Source organism: Pseudorca crassidens, chromosome 1, assembly GCF_039906515.1.
Source record: "Pseudorca crassidens isolate mPseCra1 chromosome 1, mPseCra1.hap1, whole genome shotgun sequence".
NCBI lineage: Eukaryota > Metazoa > Chordata > Mammalia > Artiodactyla > Delphinidae > Pseudorca > Pseudorca crassidens.
The window spans coordinates 13482658-13499623 of record NC_090296.1 but is presented as its reverse complement, the minus strand read 5'-3'; the positions used below and the strand labels follow the sequence as shown (position 1 = coordinate 13499623).

The 16966-nt window shown below is 51.8% G+C and overlaps 1 protein-coding gene across 9 annotated transcripts in view; it reads right to left on the bottom strand.

The window, feature by feature from the left end:
- Positions 1–16966, bottom strand: part of CCDC88C (coiled-coil domain containing 88C) — a 129383-nt gene that overhangs the window by 67282 nt on the left and 45135 nt on the right. For all 9 annotated transcript variants that reach the window (XR_010941052.1, XR_010941063.1, XM_067727589.1 and 6 more), the window contains exon 4: positions 9086–9155. Coding sequence is in view for 7 of the 9 variants with exons in the window: in XM_067727589.1 (XP_067583690.1) it covers positions 9086–9155 (70 nt within the window). In the remaining 2 variants the exon portion in view is untranslated. The remainder of the gene's footprint in view (positions 1–9085; positions 9156–16966) is intronic.

Here is a 16966-nt window from a genome sequence, read left to right as displayed (position 1 = left end):
AGACATAACTAGTCAATCATAACACTTTCTTACCGAGCCTGGAAGGAGGCCTCAGAATCCTTCTGAACACAGCACTGCCTGATGTAGCCACTGCCTGACACGCGATGAAAGCTGGCACATGAAACAAAACCCAGCTTCCATGCCTGGTACACAATCAGTGGGGTCCTTTTGGCTCTACTCTTTGATTCTCTAAGACGCAGTCATTTGAATGTTCATACATTCTCTGGATACAGAAAATCAATCTTGTGTATAAGCGATCACTGGGGTGTCAAGGTGGGGATTTAGACAAAGGAAGGCAAACAGCCCTTTCCAGGAGGACCACAACCCCAGAGGCCCTCGGTCCGTGAGTCGCCAGCCAGGGTGAGGGTTTAACCCTCTCAGCCTGGAAGGACTGACCCACTGGAGTTAATCCTGCCCTCCACAAGTGCCCTTCACCTCTACAGACCATTACAGCACTTTCATATAACATGCTATCATTTGACTTAATCCCCAAAGCAATCCCCAAAGGCCAGTATTAGCTCCATGTTACAAACGAGAGGAGGCTCAGACAAGCTGAGCCACAGACCTGAGATTTGGTCACCACCTGCTCTCGCCTAACTCGCTACCATCCCCCTCCCTGAAACTGCCATTGCTTATTTACATTTCCTTCCAGAGCAGGGCTCTCTCTGGTTTAGCTTCTGATCCCAATGCCACAGTGCAGGTCTTTAGTCAGTGTCTGCTGATTGAGTGACTGATGGTAACTGTTAGCATCATGTCCCAGGGAGAAAAGACATTTTCAGTTTCCAATCTTGTTGGGATGGAGATGTGCGTGCGTGCGTGCGTGCGTGTGTGTGTGTGTGTGCGTATGTTTTTTTCTTAATAATTCTACATTCTGCTCTCCTCTGACTTATGTGCTGGAGTCAACCACTCACTGTGCTTTCCCTGGTTTCTTAGCTAAAAACCAGTCATTTCATACGGATGACTGATTATGGGGCTCTCATTGATTTGAAAATAGCACTGCACTGAACGTGACCCTGTTTCTCCTCAATGCATAATGACATCTCAAGACTCACCCACAAGGGCACAGTTCTATGGGCCCTCCTGGGGGCTCTGCTTACACTGAGAAAAGCTGTCATTATTTTAACACGGTTACCTTGGGTTCCATGAGGAACAGTGTATACGGTAATTCCTGGCGGGTGGGCACTTAGGGACCCTCCGTAATACCTGTCGCAGGTCATGGGATGGGAGGCAAGCACCTCTACATACCGCCTCACAGCCTGGAGAGCGACTCCTAGGAAACCCTCACTTAGATTTCTTACACGGTTACCCGTGTGACCCCCACCAGGCACTCCCCCATTTATTAGTCATTCAGCAAACGGTTATCACATGTGGACTTCGCAGGCTCGAAGTCACACGTCCGTTTGAAATGATGTGGGGGGCTCCAGAGCGTACGCTGACCCAGGGCCCCGTTATCCCACCGTCTCTCCTTCATCCCCGCCCCCACAGTCTGCCCCCACCCGCAGGGATCCCTCACACCACCCTGTGTGGGTAACGAGAACCTCTGCCCAGATGCCACAAGGCAGCCACTCCCAGAGAGCAACTTCAACAGCCACGTCAAGCCCCTCAGACAGCGCCATCGTCAAAAATGCCTCCTTAGTCCAGCCTGCCTAGGCCACAGAAGCTGAGAACTAACGCATTCCCTAGCACCAAACGACTGAAGATCAGAAAAGGAGCAGCAACCCCCAGAATGCAGCTTGCGGCCCAGAGTCTGCACTGGCTGGAGGTGAGACGGTGGCAGAGGCAGGAGGTGATCCGAGAAAGGGTCCCTCCCACGCACCAGGCAGAAAATGCAAAGCCCCAATAGTATCGGTGAACACAGAGACCTTTGACAAATAACAGCTCATCCCTCCTCCTCGGCCAGCCACGGCCACAGACAGCAGTCCCGCTGGACGCCATGCACGGTCATGCAGCTGGGGAGCCCCCTCTCTGTGTACAGCCCATCACTAGGAGGTGACCAAACAAAGTCTGGTCTCCAGGCAGGTCCCGCGCCTGCTCCGAAGGCTGGCATCTGGCCGTGCTCTAACGATCGCTGTGCTTGCTGCTAACCAAGCTTTTCACGTTCCTAGAAGAGCCAAGTGCTGGCATTCAGCTCAAGGGCCCGGCAACCCCCTGCACTCTACAGGGACCGGAGAATTCATTTCTCAATCCAGCAGGCAGCACAGAAGCAAGGGAGCAGGCCGCAAGCTGTGCCACATGAAATCGCGTGTGGGTGCTTTTCTGAACGTGCTCCCTCCAGGAGAAGACAGGAAGCACGGAGAGGATCGGATGCCTGGCGAGATTAGCTTTTCTTTATTTACTTACTTCTTCCCTCCTCATTTAAAGGACCTAAGGTTTCTGCAAACACAAAAGTTTTATACATATATATAAACAAGACCAGAATTCAGGAGAAATGAAAAAATAGCTTAGGGTTGGGAAAGAGAACTCAAGAATCACTCATTAACACCTAACGGCAGACCCTCAACCCACCATGTCACTTGGCAAGCAGGGCACTGGGGCGGGCAGAGCCGCAGGAAGGTGGCAGGGGAGGGAAGGCAGCCCGCCCGCTTTCTAAAAGAACAATCTCAGCGGCAGGAAGACCGTTTGTAATAAACCAGACTTGGAGCCCTCTCTCCGGTGCCGGGGTTGGAGGTGAGCCAGCCCCCGGGGGCACTGGCCCTCAGGGGTTGCAGCTCGTCATCAAAAGGCAGAGCCGTGCAGTGAGGGAAGGTTTCCGTGGGTTCCGAGAAGCACTTCAAGGACGCCCTTGATAGAAGAGCAAGTAAATCCTAGAGGGTTAAATATTAAATTCCAAGGAGTTTCAGGAGTTCCGTTTCCCTCTGGCCTTTGAAACCTAAACTTCAGCTGTGACAGAGACTTCCTCCCTGTGCCCTGAGCTTGCTGCTCCTCATGGGACTGCCAGCACACTTCCACTCCTCTGAACTTGTCACACCTGGACACCTCCCTCTGCTGCTGTCGAGGGTTCTTTGAGGCCCTGCCGCATACCGCCTCCTCCAGGAAGTCTTCCTGACCTGCCCAGGCAGAACTGATTGCCCGCCTTGCACTCTGTGGGAAGCATGTTCGCACTGCTTCTCGCCCTGGAACAGGCTAGTCATGGACACTTTCCTCCCCTCCTGCCCCAACGCAGACTGGGGGCTCCTTGAACAGAGACAGCCTATTCGTCTCCATGGCCACTGCACCCATGGTGGGCATCTGACAGAGAAAGCTGGAGGGGGGCTCGGGCTGAGCTCCTCTGTGAGGAGGAGCGATGCAAGCGCGTTCCCGTCTTCTATTTGGGAGGGTCAGAAACTGGCCTTCTGGTTTCTTTGGTCAGAGCAGCCGGAGAACAGAGGTCTGCAAGAGCTGTGAAGGAACGACATTTACAGAATCTGGGAGCACAGAATCTCAGACTCCTCAAGGTGCTTTCTCTGTCCCTGCAAGCCCCTTCTGTAACCATCACGAGAGAAAAAACTGAGGACGAGGACCAGATCACCAAACAGCAATGAATGGGAGGCTATCCTCAAAGGTTCCAGCTGTATTCACAGACAGGACCCTGTAGGCTGCGAATACGGGATCAGCCCCTCCTTGGACCCAGGAATCTTGCCTGGCATTTAGAACTCAAGAGACACCAGGCAGAATAATGACAGTGGCTGGTCCTCCGGCTTGGAACCAGTGGCTGACTGTCCACATATACAACCATCTGCGTAACTTATGGTAATAAATACATCTTTTACACCACCATGCTGTGTGCCTCTGAATGAGTTCCCTCCCCTCTCTGGGCTGGGTTTCTACACCTACATGGCTCCACCCTTTCCTTTCTAAACAGCTTAGGAGTGGTCAGCAATTCACAAGTCTGAAAACCACAACTGCACTTAGATACAAACCTTGGAAGAAAAAACAGTGCTCTCTTCCAGCATGACTGCTCTATGATTCACTGCAGAAATTAATTTGCTAACACCCTGGCTTCCTGTCAGACAAATCTAGTCTGTTTCGTGTGTGTGGCACAGTGACAGGCCCGGCTGCTGAGAAACCAGAGCCTGAAGTTCTGGCCCAGGCCTTCCCTCATTTTACAGATGCCGCGGACACTGGGATCTCTTGGTTCTCATGTAGAATACGCTCTTCGATAAGCCACGTAAATATGTTTCATGGATGCACAGCTGGCAAGATGGGGGTGCAGGCCGTTTGCAGTGCATCATTACCGGCCTAGGGCAGCCACACACATGGTGTTGGGCAGAGGTCGACTCTCACTTGACCCTGACCACTGACACTTGACCGCTGTACCTGTGACAGCATGTGGTTAACATCTGTAAGGATCACTAGCTTGATGGAAGAGGGAAGTGGGGACAGGAGAGGGAAACGACAAAGTGGGTCTCCAGCGCTTATGCTCTATTTACTCGGCACCTACTACGTGCCAGGCACTGCTCCAGACACTTAGAAGACATTGGCAACAACAACAAAAACCCCCAAGATTCCTGCCGAAGAAAGGGAAGGCAGAGCAGGATAAAAGCACTGGGAGTCCTGAGGACGAGGGAGGGACGCAGCTGCAAACAGGGAGGTCATCAGGATGGGCTGCACCGAGCAGGTGATATTGCAAGCAAAGACTGGAAGGATCTGTTCCTGTGAGTATCTGGGAAAAGCATTCCAGGCAGAGGGAACAGCCAGTGCACAGCACAGGGAGAAAAGTGACATAATCTAACTTTCTACGAGGACCAGCTGCTGTGTTGAGAACAGACGGCAACAGACAGCACGGGGCAAAGGTAGAGAGGCAGGCAGACAGAAGGCCACTCTGGTGCTAGCCAGGAGGATGGTGGTGGCTGGAACCGGTGGGCAGCGGGGCAGGAGGAGAGAAGAGCTCAGCTGTTTGGAAATTAAAGCCAGGGCACTGCCTGAGGAATGGGGGTGAGGTAGGAGAGAAGGATACGTTTCGGCCAACTGGAAACGAGACAAAGGACACCCTACAACATCCAGTCCTGGGGGTCCACACACGGCCCAGCCACCGGGGAAGGCTTTTCTGCTACACGCCACTGTACGCGAGGGAGGGTTAGAGCAGGGTCCCGCAGGACCCCAAGCCAGGCTCCAAGAAGCAGCATCTACAGTAACGAGGCGCTGGACAGATGCTTCCCCGCAGACGGGTATCCAGGGAGATGATTATAAAATCACGCACAATCAGAGAGGAAATCCAGAGGTCATTCGAGGTACAAACAGGAAATAAGAGAATCGGGGGGATTGGGGGCCAGGAGGGCAGACGCTGAGGATGGAGTTTTAAAGTACGTGAAGTGTTTTCTCACATTCACTAAACCGTCCTTGAATCCCATCCAGGGTAGGAAAAAAGAGAACATCTTTTTGTCTGATGGGTGCAGAAGGACAGACATACAGAAAAATCTTCTAATAGTGTTAGTCATGACAGCTTCCTTTTTAGGTCAGAGGAAGGGGGATAAATGCTTGGTGTCTTGGGACCGTTTAGTGAGAGAGAGAGAGAGAGAGAGAGAGAGAGAGAGGGGAGAGAGAGAGAGAGAGAGAGAGAGGAGAGAGAGAGAGGAGAGAGAGAGAGAGAGAGAGAGAGGAGAGAGAGAGGGAGAGAGAGGAGAGAGAGAGAGAGAGGAGAGAGAGAGAGAGAGAGAGAGAGGAGAGAGAGAGAGGAGAGAGAGAGAGGAGAGAGAGAGAGAGAGAGAGAGAGGAGAGAGAGAGAGAGAGAGGAGAGAGGAGAGAGAGGAGAGAGAGAGAGAGAGAGAGAGAGAGAGAGAGAGAGAGGAGAGAGAGAGAGAGAGAGAGAGAGAGAGAGAGAGAGAGGAGAGAGAGAGAGAGAGAGAGGAGAGAGAGAGAGAGAGAGAGGAGAGAGAGAGGAGAGAGAGAGGAGAGAGAGAGAGAGAGGAGAGAGAGAGAGAGAGAGGAGAGAGAGAGAGAGAGAGAGAGAGGAGAGAGAGAGAGAGGAGAGAGAGGAGAGAGAGAGAGAGAGAGGAGAGAGGAGAGAGAGGAGGGAGAGAGAGAGAGAGAGAGAGAGAGAGTGTGTGTGTGTGTGTGTGCGTGCGTGCGCGCGTGTGTGTGTGTGTGTGTGTGTGTGTTTGGACTAGATGTTCTGCTGGGATCTGTCCTGCCCCTGCCCTGGCTCCACTGACGTGCATTTACCAAAAACAAAAAATAACCAAAAACTGAAATGTTATAAATAGCAGTACAGTGTCAACATCTGCCAAAAAGAGCACAGACATGCTCCTGAGCCATGTGGCAGGATTCGTAAAAAAAGCCGCCCCGCGAGAAAGAAACCAACGTTGTTCTCTATTTTAAAAGAAACCCCAAATGCTTCACGCATCTATTTTTACAATTTAAAACAGAAAACACTATTCCACAAATATGTCTCTGGCACTCATGTTTGCGTCTTCTCGATGGTGCACCTCTCCTGCCAACCTCCTCTGCTCTCGGAGCCCCCCGACACTCCTGTCAAAACCTACCCATGCGTGCGCCCAGGTCTCATCCCTCCAGCCCTGACTTCAGGGGAGGCAGCCCCTCCCCTCTCAGCAGAGCCCGCAGAAGCTGCTGTCAGTCAGGCCCTGCCCGCCAGGGGCCTTCTGAGCTTGCTGCAGCCGTTGGGATTCTCGTCCTTAACTTTCCCAGGGCTCCCCATCTCATCAATCCAACTTCTCCATCAGAACTGGGGCCAGAACCTCTTCAATTGACGTGCACTGATTCTATATGGTGCTGGGGACCAGAGGGCAGGCAATTCACCTGTCAGCTTAAAAGCAGCTTCCCCACAGTGTTCTAAAATCGGATTGTTGGGGAAGGTTGCACAACTCTGTCCATTTATGAAAAGAATCACTAAATTGTATACTTAAAATAGGTGAATTTCATGGTATGCAAATTATACATTAATAAAGCTATTAAAAAAATCAGCGTCCACATCTCTGCAGGTGTTTCTGTCCAGCGCCAGACCCGAGGTGCGACCTGGGTTCCTTGCATGTGGACAGTCTCTTGGCCCCATGTGGTTCAAAGGGGCTAGAACAGAGACTCAGCTAGGGGGAGGGCTGGAGCCAGGGTTCCGGCGAGTGGAGGTGCCTGCCGGAGAAGGGGCGCCCAGAGGGCAGGCTTCCAAATGGCAGCAGGTGGGGGGGGGGCACTGACAACGGGAAGGTGGCACACTACGCAGTATGATGGGGTGATGGGCTGACATGCTGCCTGGGTGGGGGAGGAGGACGTGGTTAGTATTAGATTGAATCATATGCCACCGTCATTTTTGTAGGTCAAATGGTTGAACACTGGCAATTGCCTACAGCTCAACCTAACGCCTGTCCGTGTGTGATAACGGACCGGAGCTCAGGCTCGTGCGTTGGATGGAGCAAATTCCCAATCGGCCCCTCTGCTCATGGGCTAAGTGACCGAGGGCTTGTCACTTCAACTCCGTGAGCTGCCGTTCTCTCATCTATAAACGGGATGGCACGGTCACACCCCGGAAACACATTTTCCTTTCCGTCTTTAAATGCATGTCCAATGCCCAGCACACGGTAGGCTCACCAAAGGCTCAAGCAGGGAGCATCCTTCTTTCCTGCTCCACTGCCTTCCTCTCCTCATCTTACGATGTTGTCTCTAGAGCAGATGGAATAGTAGAACTAAGCCTGAACCACCAACCTCTCCGGGCATCTCTCTTCTAACATCAGCCCCTCAAATAAGTCAGGACAAGCAGCACAGTTCTGCTCAGCAAAGCAGACCCTTACTTTCCTGATGTTACTGCAGAAACACAGGAGTCCCAACTGTCCCTGGAGCCCAGGGCTGCATCTGAGTCCTCTACCTGGGGGAACCATGAAATAAAGCCAGTAAACGAATGGCCCTAAGGCAGAGCTGGGGGTGGCGCGAACCAAGGGCTGCCTGTTATTAACGCACCAAGTGGGGAAGGGTGAGGGGCCACCAGGTGGGCCTGGGTGCGCTCTGCAGAGCCAATGTGTAAGGCTGGGGGTGCTCACGGGTCAGCGGCACCGAAGATGAACAGGAGGTCAAGGAACCCCCTTCCTTTGGCTCCCGTAGCGAAAAGGGAAGTGGGGCCCAGGAGGACCGCCTCCAAGAACAAAGTGATTAAATGCTCAGCTGCCCTCGACCCGGTGGCCCCAGAAGCTGCTGCTCAGGGCCAGGGCTCCTCTATGAGAAATGTCCTCGACGGGTCACTTGGTATACTTCTCCTCTGCTCTCCAGCCAACTGAGCTCACGTGGACAGGAGCAAGGACAGCCAGACTCCAGGGAGAGCAGGGCGGGGAGGGACCGACAGAGGGAAGCTTCAGTTCCTTCTGCAAAAGGCTCTAACGTGTGGGATCCTTCCTGCATTCCTTGACTCCACACCGAGCCCAGGAGGCTAACAAGGTCTCCACGGGAACCAGGGAAGTTCCAGTCAGCAAGCACATCTGTCCCTGGGGCCTGCAAGCTTTCATCCATGAGCCACGGGTCCAGGTGAACGCACACAAAGGTGGAGGGGAGGAAATCTATCACCCTGTTTAACCAACCCAGTGTGTTAACTATCAGGGATGAACTAAGCCCTGGCTCTCTGGAAGGTGTCCAGGAGGACATTTCAGTCTTTCAAAGTCACACCGAGTGTCCGAGACTAGGACTTAGAACCTTGCCCACTCAGGCCTCAGAGACCAGAGAGAGACGTGAAAACGGACACACGACAGGATGTCCCGGTGAGATCTACCACGGGGGGAATAAAGCAGCACAGGATCCCAGCGGAAGGGACATTAGCTCCCTCCAAAGATTCTTTCCTGCCAATAGACACCACACCCCACGATGGTGTGAGGAGAGACCCCTGGGGGTCCACCATACAACTCGGGGCCCTAAGCCCGAGGCCTCGCCTGCCTCTGGGCTCCAATCCCAGGGGTCAGAGGATATATTCTTAAGGAAGAAATGCGCTCTTGGCGTGATGCCTCAGGGTGATAAACCCACCCGTTACGATCACACCCGAATGATCACGTGCTTTCACTGTGCTGGCTCCAAGCTGGCAGCCAGAGCTCTGCCTCTGACAGCTGCCCAGGGCTGATGGCCCTGCCCAGGCTCTACAGGGGGTGGGGGGGGCGTTGGGGGGGTGGCTTTCACTCACCAGACAGCGGATCTTTGCCAATCATCAAGACATTGGGCAAATTCATTACGATCAGCTGCTGGAGAACTTCCTACAGAAACAAAGGGGAAAGGATACCATTAAGCACAGAAAACAGAATAAAGACTGATTAAGACAATTACAGTTTACCAAGTTGCTGGATGAGTGTGCCAGCCATTAAACAGTAACTATGAAAGCACCATATAACAGAAAGGAATAGTTAAGATACCAGTAAGCGAAAAGTCAAAAAAGCTAATTGTGCTTCCGCCTTGATTACTACCAAATAAAAATTAGGTCTGCATGTGTACAGAGACTTTGGGAAAAAGAAGATATATCAGATGCTAGATTAGCAGGATCAGGAGTTTCTTTTTAAAAGATGTCTTTATTTTTACGGTATGGTTTGCTTGTGCAATTAAAAAATACAGAATAAAGATTAAAGGGATGCTACTGCGTCTTTACAAGCTGACGATTTGGGATCCTAGCTTTCGGCAGGTCTTTGGTACAGGCTGTAAGTGACACTTCTCTCTTTTCAGCAGTGACTTCCTTGGGGTAGGGATAAATCACAGCTACTCTGTGCCCGTCAGAGAGGGGACACATGGGAAGTGAGCTGCCTTCTCCCTCACACCAAGGGCCTCTGAAAGAAGGCCCAGGCACCAGCCATTGGCCATGTCCCCTTGGGGTAGGGACGGCTAACAAAGTTCTCCTTGGAGTGTGCCGACCCACCACTCATGCTTCCCAGAGCAATTCTCAGGGCACATTGGTCTTCCCCGCCCAGATGTGCCTTGCTTTTCACAAATCGGAAGATAAAAAAATCTAATTTTACAGATGACAAGCAAGGTAGTAGGATTCCTAAGTATTCTTGGTCTTACAAAAGTGGTCAAGAAACTCTTGACCAACAAAGCTCCTCTTATGCCTTTAAAAAAAATGTTTCCGGGCTTCCCTGGTGGCACAGTGGTTGAGAGTCCGCCTGCCGATGCAGGGGACACGGGTTCGTGCCCCGGTCCGGGAAGATCCCACATGCCGCGGAGCGGCTGGGCCCGTGAGCCATGGCCGCTGAGCCTGCGCGTCCGGAGCCTGTGCTCCGCAACGGGAGAGGCCACAGCAATGAGAGGCCCGCATACTGCAAAAAATAAATTAAATAAATAAATAAATAAATAAATAAAATGTTTCTATTGAGACACGACTTTTTTTTCAGCAGTCGCTCTACTGATGACGTGATGAATCTCTGTACTCAGTACACTGCCAACCAGCACTGATGAAGAAAAAGGGGACAATTAACACGATCGCTAATCCCACAGGGCCCAGCTGGACACCTCAGAGCTCTCTGAATCCTGAGAATGGTGGCCTAGGCAAGCACGCCTGGAGAGGCCAACACCTTCACAGAATGTACAAAATGATTTGAGCCACTCTCCTTATTATCTTTCCATGGCTCCTGCCACACCAGAAACTGAGGGGAGGGGATGCTAAACCAGAAGGAGTACCCCACTCCCAAACACACGGGCCCCTCTGCACTCAGTGTTGGAGGATGTCTTTCTTTACTATCTGAGGTCACGTGTCACCTCACCAGAGATGGCCAATGTTTTCTCAAACAAGTCTCAGTGCTGGACAGAGTCTGAGCTGCGTTACAGCCTCAGCTCTCCTTCAGGGCTTGGAAAAGTCAACGCGGCAAAAACTGTTTCTCACTTGAATGAGCTCACCAAAGGATCCCACAGTCCCTCCCTGGGGGCAAAACACACACCGTGAGTAAAATCAGGTAAATCCACTTCTAGCAAAAGGAAGGACTCCCGACCAGATGGGTCCATCCTGTCGTGGAGTCCCTATCCAGCCTCAACACTAAACTCAAGTGCTCAGCCCAACTTCTAGAAGATTTCCTTCTTATCACTGTCCAACCAGCTACAGTCCCCTTTGAAGTCTTGGCTGGTTTCCTCTGCCATGGTCCAACTGTCTGTAGTGCCAGCCCTATTTATCAGGGTGCTCGAAGAAGGGTGCACACGTTTATGAAGGAGATACAGAATGAGAAATCATCTTGAAGGTCTCTGCATTGCAATAATGCAAAGTGGTATTTTTATGCTTATGATTACCTAAGCAAAAGACTGCTGGAAACACTGCTAGAAAATATTGCTGGAAAATCCATGTATTCTCCTTCCAAAACTGGATGGTTCATTTTGTCTAATCAGTATTTTCTAATTTTCCCACAAGAAATATGTATCACTTGCACAATTAAGAAGTAATGTTTTATTAACAATGTTTCCATGATGTGTTCCTCTCAAAACATCATGGGCCTCCCAAAAGTTAATCCAAAATTTGGGGGCCAAAGATACCCCCAAGACCTTAACTGCTCCCGCCAAAGGACCACCAATCACATTTCCAGCAAAAACAGGCTCAGAGGTTTGAGTACAAAGGTCAGAGCTGGCCAGCAGAAATACAACATGAAACACATTAATTTCAAATGTTCTTAGTAGTCACCTTAGAAAAGTAAAAAGAAACGAGTGACAACATACAAATCATATACTTTAATTAAACCAACATTTCCAAAATACTGTTTCACCACATAACCAACATAAAACCATGAATGAGACACTTCACGTTCTTTTTTCACACTAAGTCTTTGAAATTCAGTGTGTAGTTTACACTCACAGCACATCGCAATTCAGATGCTAAACTGTCACTGGAAACACGATCTGAATCAGCAGAGGCGCAAACCGAAGTTGTTCCAAACACACTTAAAAAGTTTCCAGTAACTGAATCCAGTATCAGCTTTCAAATCTAAACAAATTAGAAATTCACTTCTTCAGTCACACTAGCCACATCTGGAGGCCCCGCCAGCCACATGTGACATGCTAGTGGCTGCCGTGCTCTGCAACACTGGTGACGAGGGGATTCCCTGAGGAAAGCTGAGCAAATGCGTCCCCTCAGGGCGGCGGGGCCTCCAGGGCGACGGGCCAGGCCCTCCGGCTACGTGAGGAGGCTGCTGACGAGGGGCCCCTCCTGCCTGGTACTCAGAACAGAAAGCCACTGTGGAGCCCGCAGCTGACACGCGGGCGGGCTTGGCGGGCACGGGTCACACCCCGGCCGGCTGCGGGAGTGGGGACACGGAGCGAGGACGGAGAGCACAGGCCCCAAGGTGTGCTCTGGGTAGCCCCCAGATGTGCCAACAAGCCTTCCTGGTGCCACCCGGGCCTTTGCAAAGGCAGAAACAAAGCACACTGTCACATCCCGAGGCCAGGACGAGGGATGAGGGCACACACGAGCCTTGCGGCCTCTTGTCTCATCCCATCCTTGCGGCCTGACGGCAGGAGGGAAGAGTCAGGCTTGGGGTGCAGCCCTCCCAGAGACCCCCTGCCCTCCCTCCACAGAGAACTGGGCTGCGGGGAGGCAGGAGCAGGGCAGGGGGTGGGTTGAAGCACCGAGATCCAGAGCAGATTTTGTACCCCCGTTCCCTCTCCTCTGTGCACCTGCTTTAGGTGTGTTCTGAGATCCTAGTATAAGATGCTGAGGAAACCCCAGATTCTCCTTTTCCTAAACGCAACTGCACTAACTGCATGCTGGAGGGACCTCATTGCTAACCACTTGAAACCAACTAAAAGAAAAGTCACAGAAGTAGGTCAGCGCAGGGTGGTGGTACTTGGATTCTCATGTAGCAAGGGGGTCGGGGCTAGAAAGCTCTTTGTAAGTACAAGGGCAAAGAACCCACCTGACCCCAGCCAGGCTGCAAATCTAAAATTTAGGATCTTATCGACTCTGAAGTTCCTCCCAGGGCTGTCCTGACACAAACAAGGCCCTACACCTCGGGGAGGGATGGGACGGGCAGGACACTCCAGGAAGCGTCTGGCACCCCAGCTGGGGCTCCCAGGGGCTGCATCTGGTTTCGCACACAGTGTCAATAAGCCCAGAGACTCAGACCGCCCTCGGATTGACAGCTTCCTGATCTGGACCCTCCAGAGGCAACCTGGGGGGACACAGGGAGTGCCGAGGGGCCGTCTTGAGGCCGTGGCACTGGCTCCCAGGGGTCACAGGTGGAGAGAAGCTCTCAGAACAGAACCAGGAAGCCGAGTGGAAGGAAGACGCTCCCTTCCTATTAGAATCCTCTCATGACAAGTACAAACGTACCCAGTGGGGAAAATCCAGGACACGGGAGGGGGTGCCCCAGTCCAGGCTTCACAGGTGACAGAGCTCTGCTAGTGGCAGGAAGGATGATGCAGGAGCGGGAGAGCAGATTTCAGAGGCACCAGGTCATGCGCAGAACTCATACACGATTACAACTAAGCAAGTGGCCTTGGTGGTGGCAGGACCTCCCAGCCCCCCGAGAGTAAACGAGACCAGCACCCAGGCACGTGGCTTCACTGAACCCACAACACCAAACGCTCGTCCCTGCTGGTGAGCACGGCTCCCCACATGTCAGAATCCAATATGGGGCCCAGGCTGTGATTCCCAGCTGGCTCCGGGAGTCACCTGGGCCCTCGTCATCCCTCCAGTCACCAGCCTTCACACAGGCCAGCGCTCCAGCCTAAACGTTCCTTCCCTCCCAAACTCCCTCAAACCTCACTCCTCCCAAGGAAGCTTCGAGGCTTCCCGAGTGCCTCCACGTATGTGCAGGTGGTGCTAAGTCTTGAGGTAACAAGATCTGGGGGATCCGTCACTGCCCTCTGGAGGTGGGGCTCTGGGAGAGGCAGGGGGACAGGGGGAGGGAAGGCAGAGGCTGGAGGCCGCACAGAGGGAGCTGGGAGGGACCCCAGGACAAGCCTGGATGCCTCACTCCACCTGGTCTGTCCCTTGGGCCAGAGGTGACCTGCGGTTCCCGGGGCTTGCAGGTGAAGCTCATTTTCTGCGTGTCGCCCAGTTGTCTCCATCAAATTGCCCAGTCCCTGTGGGAGATGGGCCTCCTAATTCCTTTCCAGCCAGTCTCTATCCAGGACTTATAAATAGAGCACCCACGGAGCCATGGCAGTGAATGTCCTGGAAGCCCTCAGGTAAGCCGTGCTTTCTCCAGGACCTCCTCCCTTGGTTGAAATAGGAGGACTCAGCTCCGGCCCCCCCAAAACCAACCCCCTCAACTTACCTCTGAGAATAAGTGTGTGTACCCCAAACTCCTAGCAAGCTATCTACTTCACCACAAAACTGTCAACAGCAGAATATTAAACGGAGGCTCTAAAACACCCACCTTCAAAATACAAATCCGAGTATGACCGGGTGTGTGTAAGGGAGCGGCACCTGAGGACTTGTGCCGCAAACCGACGCTGGGGACTGGTTAGGTGATGGAAGGTACGGCCGCGATCCTGGGTAGGAAGAGGGCAAAGAATGCTGAAATGAATAAAAGGATGCCTAACTGAATGTAGAAAATTAAAGATATGCTAAAAAAGAAGAAACCCTCAAAGGAAATATACTAAAATGACAGAACTCTCTCTCTTTTTTTTTTTTTTTTTTTTTTTTTGCGGTACGCGGGCCTCTCACTGTTGTGGCCTCTCCCGTTGCGGAGCACAGGCTCCGGACGCGCAGCCTCAGCGACCATGGCACACAGGCCCAGCCGCTCCGCGGCATGTGGGATCTTCCCAGACCGGGGCACGAACCCGTGTCCCCTGCATCGGCAGGCGGACTCAACCACTGCGCCACCAGGGAAGCCCCAGAACTCTCTTTATTAGCGTGATCAGGACAAGAGCAAGCTTTCCCAACATTTAAAAAAGATTCTGTAATGTGGTTCTAACACCTTAAATTATTTTAACCCTGTGGCATGGCTTCCCCCAAAGAATGTCAGCAGCATCTATTTACTAGATATTGAACCGTGAACATGACAGGTCCACTAAAAAAAAAAAAAAAAAAAAAAAAAAGCCTTTCTCCGGAGACAATTCACAACGTATTCAACACAAAAAATGAAGTGGATTATTGATTCTTTTAATCACCGCCCCCCCCCAAACTTTTTCCAGCATCCCCCATCAGAAATTGCAAAGCCTCCATCGGCCGGGAAGAAGAGATGCCAGCCAGGAGAACTGAGGGATGAGGGCAGAGGCTGGCTTACAGCCCTGGGCCCTGCGCTGGGACCTGAGGCAGGAGGCCCTGGGGGAAGGGGTGGGCTCCCAGACCACCAGTCCCTGGAAAACGGAGGCTCAGGGATCCTGGAGAAGTTCACCCACCGCCTGAGGCAACGTAGGGGCCTCGCTGAAAAGGCTTAAAATCGTGCCAAGGCTCATGTCAACCTTTGTGCATGCTCAAACAGTAAGGTCACTTTCTCCGCTGGTGGAAGAAAGGAAAGGTCCCGGAAAGTTGCAGGGTGGAAACACTCTGTGTGTCTGTGGCAAAGGTTATCTTCAGTTTCCATTGGAAACACTGGGATTGTTGGATTAAGCACAATGATTTCACAACAAAATGGGAAGAAATCCTTTTCTCTTGCCAAATGAATTTTATGGCTCGACATTTTGCCAGGAAGGAAGAATAAACGCTGCTAAATGCCTTGAGTTTAGGTGCACAGAATGACCCTCCATGAGAGTTTGAAAAGGAGTTGTTAACATAGAGGAAATGAGAGGGAGATCCCAGAGATGTTAAGACAAACACCCACACGAGGCATCCAGGAGGAAGATGATGCTCATGGTTGCCAAGGAGATCAGGATGGTCCAGACAGCAAAATGTGCAGTCCACACAGTCCAAGCAACACAGAGACCTATCCAATACTGAGAATCAGTAACACAAGTAATACAGCTTTGAGTGCGCACCCAGCACACCTTTATGTCTGGGGTTCAGATACTCAGAAACACATATGAGCGGCCTAGCTGTGAGCTGAGAACTCTCAGCTGGTGGAAAAGGCAGGGAGGTAGACCGTCACAGCACAAAAGGACAGGTGCCAGAGCAGCACAGCATGGGGGGCACTGCCAAACTCTGCCCAGGCAAGTCTGGGAAAACGTCTCAGAGGCAGCAGCCTCTAAACTGGGCTGCGGAGAATGCTTAGAGTCCCGCAGTGTAGGAGAGAGCCAGGAAACGTATTAGCTGCTAAGTGTGGCCAGCAAGTCAAACCTTTGGTTACAGTGTACTGTACATGCTCTGCACTTCCCACTGGGGCGCTCTTTCATCCTCACACATCACTGGCCCCGATCACCACCAGTCAGAATCCTATCCATCCTCCGAAGTTCAGTGAAAATGTCACCTCCTCCATGAAGCCATCCTTGATGCCCTTAATCATCTATGAGTTTCTTTCCCCTCAACTCCTAATGTTTCACCCGCCCACTTCTGTGGCACTTTCACATTTTGCCTCGCCAGTGACTCCCCACGCACAGGCAGCAAAAAGCAGCTAAGTGACAGCTGACAAAATGAGACCGATCAGAAAATATTCCTCAAAATTTATACTGAGTGAGGTTTTATTCTTTTTCAAGTCTCTTTTTTGGAAGTGGTGTCTTCTCTTTCTCACATGAACAAGAGGACCAAGTCCTGAAAACTAACTACTCTGCTCCACTACTATAAGTTACTTCACTCCCCTGTTATTTCCTATTTTACCTAGCCAAATCGCCCACCACGTGCCTGAAGATCCCACAGCTTGTAGATGTTAACCAAAGTTCAAAACATCTCAAAGTGAATTTGTAATGCTGGTTTGAATACGCCAGGCTTTCCAACTGCAAAATCCCAAATGTGATAGTTTTATGAGCAAACAAGCAAAGCAAGGGGAATTTAAAATTCCTAAACAGTAGACGTGACTCAGATGGGAAAGCCACCACACGTATTCCAATGTCCCCAGCGTCTATTCCAGTGCCCCAAGAGAGGAGGAGAGACTGCAAACCCCACAGCCATAACTTTTCCAGAAACCGCACGGCTAAGGTTCACACAGGTGAGGCGCCTCTGGGATTCTGAAAGGCTGAGACGCTCACACGGACAGACCGAGAAAGTCAGGAGCAGTATTCCTGG